Source organism: Ictidomys tridecemlineatus, assembly GCF_052094955.1.
Source record: "Ictidomys tridecemlineatus isolate mIctTri1 chromosome 5 unlocalized genomic scaffold, mIctTri1.hap1 SUPER_5_unloc_1, whole genome shotgun sequence".
Classification (NCBI taxonomy): Eukaryota; Metazoa; Chordata; class Mammalia; order Rodentia; family Sciuridae; genus Ictidomys; species Ictidomys tridecemlineatus.
The window spans coordinates 968042-974072 of NW_027520954.1; the positions used below are offsets into that span (position 1 = coordinate 968042).

General features: G+C 43.7%; 1 protein-coding gene across 1 annotated transcript; it reads left to right on the forward strand.

Moving 5' to 3' along the window:
• The first annotated feature begins 3338 nt into the window (after positions 1-3338).
• LOC144372258 (sperm motility kinase 2A-like) lies at positions 3339-4733 on the forward strand. The gene has a single exon (XM_078035632.1). It carries the CDS (start codon positions 3339-3341, stop codon positions 4731-4733), a length of 1395 nt encoding a protein of 464 aa, XP_077891758.1.
• Positions 4734-6031: the final 1298 nt, after the last annotated feature.

Consider the following 6031-nt stretch of genomic DNA (forward strand, 5'->3'; position numbering starts at 1 on the left):
ACTGATTTTGATTTGGCACTTTCTCTGGCTTCCCCAGTGAAACATGATTACTTCCTATTCATGGCACCTTCTTTGAAGATCTCCTGGGATATCTGTCACAGTCTCCCTTGTGTTATTTTAGCTGTTTATGTGCATATCTTATCTTTCTACTGAAATGTCAGTCACTCTCAGGTGACTTAGTTTTTCTGAGTCCCCATGGGACTCACTGTATGGTTGCCTAGGGGTTATGTACCCAATGCATGAATGTTGGGGGATGAGCCCAGAATCCACAACTACCAGGAGTGTCTTTGTTGATTATCCTGGAACTACTGACTTTTTTGTTTGTTTCATTTCTTTGTTTTTTTTTTTTTTCTCTTTTTTATTTTTGGACAACTCTTTATCTTGGTTTTCCCAAAAACCAGGAAATTACTTGCTCTGTGCCAATGAATCTGGAAGATTTTTTAAGTACAGGCTTTGAAAGACAAAGGTGTAAAAAATATTGCAGGCCAGATGTATTCATTTAATATTCCAGAGGTCATAAAAAATGCATTACGGGGAGTCACTAGAAATGTTGTCTCATAATTTCCCTGTTTCTTCTCCTCTGGGACATTTTTGTCACTTATTTGAATGCTTAAGAGGTGGTTGGGTTGTTGTCAAGGCTTTACTAATAAATTTTTAATCAGTAAAAACCTTCTTCAAGTCTTTCTAATGGTGCCCATATCAAATACTTTCAGAAATAACAGACTACTCTCAAATGTACCCCGGAATACCTACACATAGAAAATGCACATCTCTGCAGAACTAACAAGTCTATTTTCTACACCTAATACTCTTACTATTCCATTTAATGTTAGATAAATCTTTAAGCACTGTAGGTTTTTCTAATTACTTTTAAAAGCAATTTATTTCTAGCTACTGAAAATGCAGTGAATGTTCATGGTGAAAAACACAAAAAAATATATACCAGGGAAAATGCCTGAGTTATTTTCTTTTGCAGACTTCTGAAATACTTCAACTAAGGTTTTTAGTGCATTGGTAGAGTCGTTAAGAGTCTTTAATTTGTTTCTCACAGTATGTGTTTGCGTGTGCTCCCACTGAGACCTGATGATGCTATTTTAGAACAATTGAAGAGGAACATCATTTCGCCAAACCATATAAAGAGCCTTACCAACCTGTTAATGAATATGATTAAGATGAAACGAGCAGGTTAGAGAAGTAGAGAAGCAGGTGTACCTTTGTCAAGGAAGATGAATCCAAGACCCTATGGGCCAGGACTGCAGGCTACATAATTTGCATACAGGCTCCTGTTACATTTCAATTTCAGTGAGCACATTGAGTCAGAAAATATTTATTGTTTAGCTTCTGGAAATTTCATTATTATTCTGAATTTCCTTAAGTAAAAGTTGCTTTAGAAGCCTCCTAAATTCTTTTAGGTGAAACATGAAGAAAAGGAAGATTTCATATGAGGTACAAGTACAAGAAGCAACCAGGAACACTTATAGGCCAAGTGTGGTGTTTATGAGGCACAGACCTGCCCCTGAAGACTGAGGAGCTGATATTGAGGTCTTCAAAAGGAATCATTTCTAACTGAGAGCTCCCCTCAGCAGATCTGCCTTGGCCCTCAGAGATCTTGCCCACCTCCAGTGTCCTTCACTAGCTTTGTGAAGATGCCACTCACATCTCCAGCCTCAACCTGGACAGGCACAGATCCTAGACTATGAAAACCACTTCCACATAGCCACTTCCTTCAAATTCAATGTGATTGGTTGTCTCTTACTAATCTTTTTTATCTGCCAGTCTCCGAATGTCTTAGCCGATAAATTGAAGTCATCTTTATGAAAAAATATTCATTTATTTAAAATCATTTTATTAAGAAATAGTTGACAAATAAAACCTTGAATATTTTGTGTATGCATCTCAATGAGTTTGGGGAAAGTATACACCCATGAATTCATCACCAGCACCAAGATGACAAATAGACCTCCCCAAGATTCTTCCCATTCTCTTTCTTATTATGGCTGGGGCCAGGGGCTTTGTTAGTAAGAATATTTAACATACATTCTGCCCTCTTAGAAATTTTAAGTATACAATACAGTACTGTCAGCTCTAGACATGATACCACATAGTAGATCTCCAGAACTTAATCAACTTGCATAGTTGAAGTGTTACAACTCCTTAACCATCGACCATTCTATTCCTTGCATCTACAAGTACATGTCTTTCAAATTCCACTGGAGAGATCATGCAGTATCCTCTCCCTGTGTCAGGCTTCTTTCACTTAGCACAGGGTCCTCCAGGTTCATCCATTGATCCATTCAGTGGTTTTTGGACTCCCCTGGTCTTTGTTGCACCTATCCCTCTTCCTATGCCCCTTACCAAAATAGGGAGTAGATCCTGTTAGTCCTTGTAATTCCTCTCAAACATCCTGTTCTCCACATGCCTTCCCTATGTGGATGGCCATTCCCTTGTTGATGCCACACCTGCGCCCCCCGCCCAAAAAATCCACCAAGTCCACCATGTTCACTACTGCTTTCCTCCCACTATGTCCTTGAGCATCCATTTTTAAAAGCATTCTGACCACATCATTAGCTTCTGGTACCTTAGTTAAGCTTCTGGCCCATCTTTCTAGATGGTCTGTATCTCCTGGCTTGTCATCTGGCAGTCCACTCTGCCCGCCTCTCCAGATCCGTCATTTCCCAAACTCTTCCCAGACTTCCTGAAACTGCTGCCACTGCATGGACAAGGGACAAGGGACAAGGATGAGGTAGATGTGTAAAATGTGAGAAGACACCCAAAATTTAGGAACCAGGATAAATGCTATTTTTGTGTGCTGTGTTTAAGGAAATAACCAAAAGTTATTACAGGTTTTTAGATGGAAAGTGAAAATTACATTGAAGTTCCACAGAATATTAATTCCTAAGCAAGTACACATCAGTCTCTGTGACCCACTAAAGCAAAAAGTGTCTGTAGTCCTTCTTTATTCCTATTCTGAAAATGGAAGAAGTTTTGAAGGCCCCAAAGGGAGACGACCCCTGGGAGTTATGGCCAGGCATGGCTGAGCGATTAATTGCTCTGATGTCACAAGGAGACATTATGAGTAAGTTTCAAAGGTATATGAGAGAGTGGCCACAGCTGGGATTTTGTCCACAAGTACAGGTAGCCCTTGGAGGTGACCTGTTGGACTCCATGATAGTTAGGACTTTTGGTGGTTGGTGGTTGGCAGTTGTTGCTGGCGGTCCTTGGCTATTAGTTCCCTAATTTGGGTTTGTTGTTTTGTCTTGTGTCTGTTATTGATTTTGATTCGTTGTTTTGTTCTGTTAGTTTTATATTTGCTAGCATCCTTGGTTGGTGTTCGTAGGATGCATAGCCAGAGTAGTGACAGTAGTGTTATGTTGCAGGGGCCCAGGTCCCATCAGAAGGCAGTATTGAGGGAGCAGTATGAGGTCCTGAGGGACATTGGGTTTGGCGGGTTTGGCAAGATCAAATTAGCCCGCCATCGCCTGACTGGGGTAGAGGTGGCCATCAAAGTCCTGCGGAAGAAAGGGCAGAACCTCTTGCTCCTCTCCGAACCAGAGATGATGAGGAGCCTGGAGCATCCCAATGTGATCCAGTTATTGCAGGTTGCTGAGACCAACAGAAATATTTATATGGTGATGGAACACGCAGGTGGAGGTCGGCTACTGGACCACATCCCACACGGTGGCATGCAGGAGGAAGAGGCCCGCAGACTTTTTCGGCAGGTAGTGAGTGCCGTGAGCTACTGCCATGACAAGGGCATTGTACATCGAGACCTGAAGCCAGAGAACATCATGGTGGATGCCAGGAGCCATGCTAGACTTATCGATTTTGGCTTCAGTGCCAGGTTCACGCCTGGGCAGAGGCTGCGCCAGTTCTGGGGCACTCTGTCATACTTTGCCCCCGAAATTATCCTGAGGCAAGAGTATGAAGGGCCCCCAGTGGACATCTGGAGCCTGGGTGTAATTCTGCATTATATGTTGACAGGGAGGTGCCCATTTAGTGGCAACACCTCTAAGGAGATGCTGAGTCAGATCAAGCAGGCAACCTACCGCGACCCTCCCGGTGTTTCCTTGGCAGCACGATTGCTCATCCGCCGAATGCTGTCCCTGGACCCCCAGAATCGACCCACAGCCAAGCAGATCCTTCAGCACCCATGGATGACAAAGGGTAAGCAGGATTTACCCCAGGATTATAGTGAACCAATCCCCTTCCGCCCAGACCCTGAAATACTGACCACCATGTTTGATATGGGTTACGATCTGCGTAAGACCTGGGTGTCCCTGGCCAAGAGGAAGTTCAACGCGGTAATGGCTACCTACCTTCTGCTCCAGCACCAGAAAAGCCAAGGGGCAGGCTGCATGTTCCAGGGGAAGCCTGTGCTTCCGAGGGTGAAGCCTCGCCCACACCCTGTGGATCTTTCCCATTCCCCTGTGCTCCCAAAGAGGAGCCCCAGCGAGCCTGCCCTGAGCACCTTCCCCTTGCCCTGTGAGCCTCAGCTGCCTGAGGGCTCCACACAGGCAGGGCAGAAGCACATCAGGAGTGCCAGTGAGCCTGCTCTCCATCTCCACTTGCAGCCAGCAGGGGCCTCCACACCTGATGCAGGCCCTCAGCTGGACTCTGGGCAACCCCAGGCCCACAGAAGAAGGCTCTTGAGGTGGGTTGACAGGATTGCTACCTATGTCCGAAAACTGTGCTGTTGCTCACCAGGGGTCAGCAATAAGTTGGCTCCCATGTAAGAGGGCATAAAGGTGGCAGCTTCATTAAGTGTGGCTCCAGTGAAGGGAAGAGATGACCCAGGCAAAACCAGGGGATAGCCAGAGGACCCTGTTCTCTATGGAACCTGACACCTTGTATGGGCATCGGATGTGTGGACTCTGAACCACTGCAGGAGCACGATGTGCCAAGACATCAGGTTTCTCTGCCCAAGGACCAAGAACCCTGCCCAAGCACCCAGCACCCTTCTGCATCCATCAGGACATCAGGACTCTCCTGTGCCTCCACCTGCAGAAGAATCAGAGGCTGCTTCCTTGGGACCCTTCCCCTGCCCTATTCCTCTTTCCTTTCTCCCATTCCCCAGTGATGATTCTCACTAAATTTGTTTCAGACAAATTTGGTATAAAACCATTGTTCAAAATGTTTATAGTTGCTTTATTTGTAATCACCTCACTCTGGAAACAATCCAAATGTCCCCTAGAAAACCATGATATGTCCATACTGTAAAATGCTCTCAGCAATAAAATGAGAAGACTTCTGATATAAACAAAAACATGGATGAAAAGCAAATAATTTATGATAACGGAAAGAAGCCAGATTCAAAAGGCTTCAATACTGCATGATTCCATTCATATGGCATTCTGGAAAAGGGAAAAAAAGCCAACCATTGGATGCCAGGGGCTGGCGGGTAGTGTTTAGGGGTTGACTGCAGATATCACAAGGGAATTGTACCTTTGCAGTGCTGGTCCATTGAACACAGGACCTTGTGCATGCAGGGCAAGTTCTCTACCACTGAACTGCAGCTCTAGCCCAACAAGGGAGCTGCTCTGGTTAGGAAACTATCTTGATTTGATAACATGACTATATACTTTTAAAAAGTATCAGAACCGATAGCTAGGTGCAGAGTTGCACACCTGTAATCCCAGAAACTGGGGAGGTTGAGCAGCAGGATCACTAATTTGAGGCCAGTGTCAGCAACTTAGTGAGGCCTTAAACAATGTAGTGAGAACTTGTCTCAAATTTTTTTAAAAGGCCTTGGATGTATGTCCCTTTAAAAGTAAAGCAACCCTTGTTTCAATTCCCAGGACAAAAAAAATAAGTACTAGAACTATAGACTGGAAAGGGTAGATTTTGTAGTGTGTGAGACTTTATTGGAAAAATGTAAAGAGCCAAGAATAAACAAGACAATTTGTTAAAAAATGAAATAAATTAAAAGTGTTTCTTCAGATATCAAGAATCATTATGAAAATGATGTGATTAAAATAATTTATATTGGTTCACAGAAGGAGTAAACTGTTGATAAAAAAAAGAACTTAGAAAC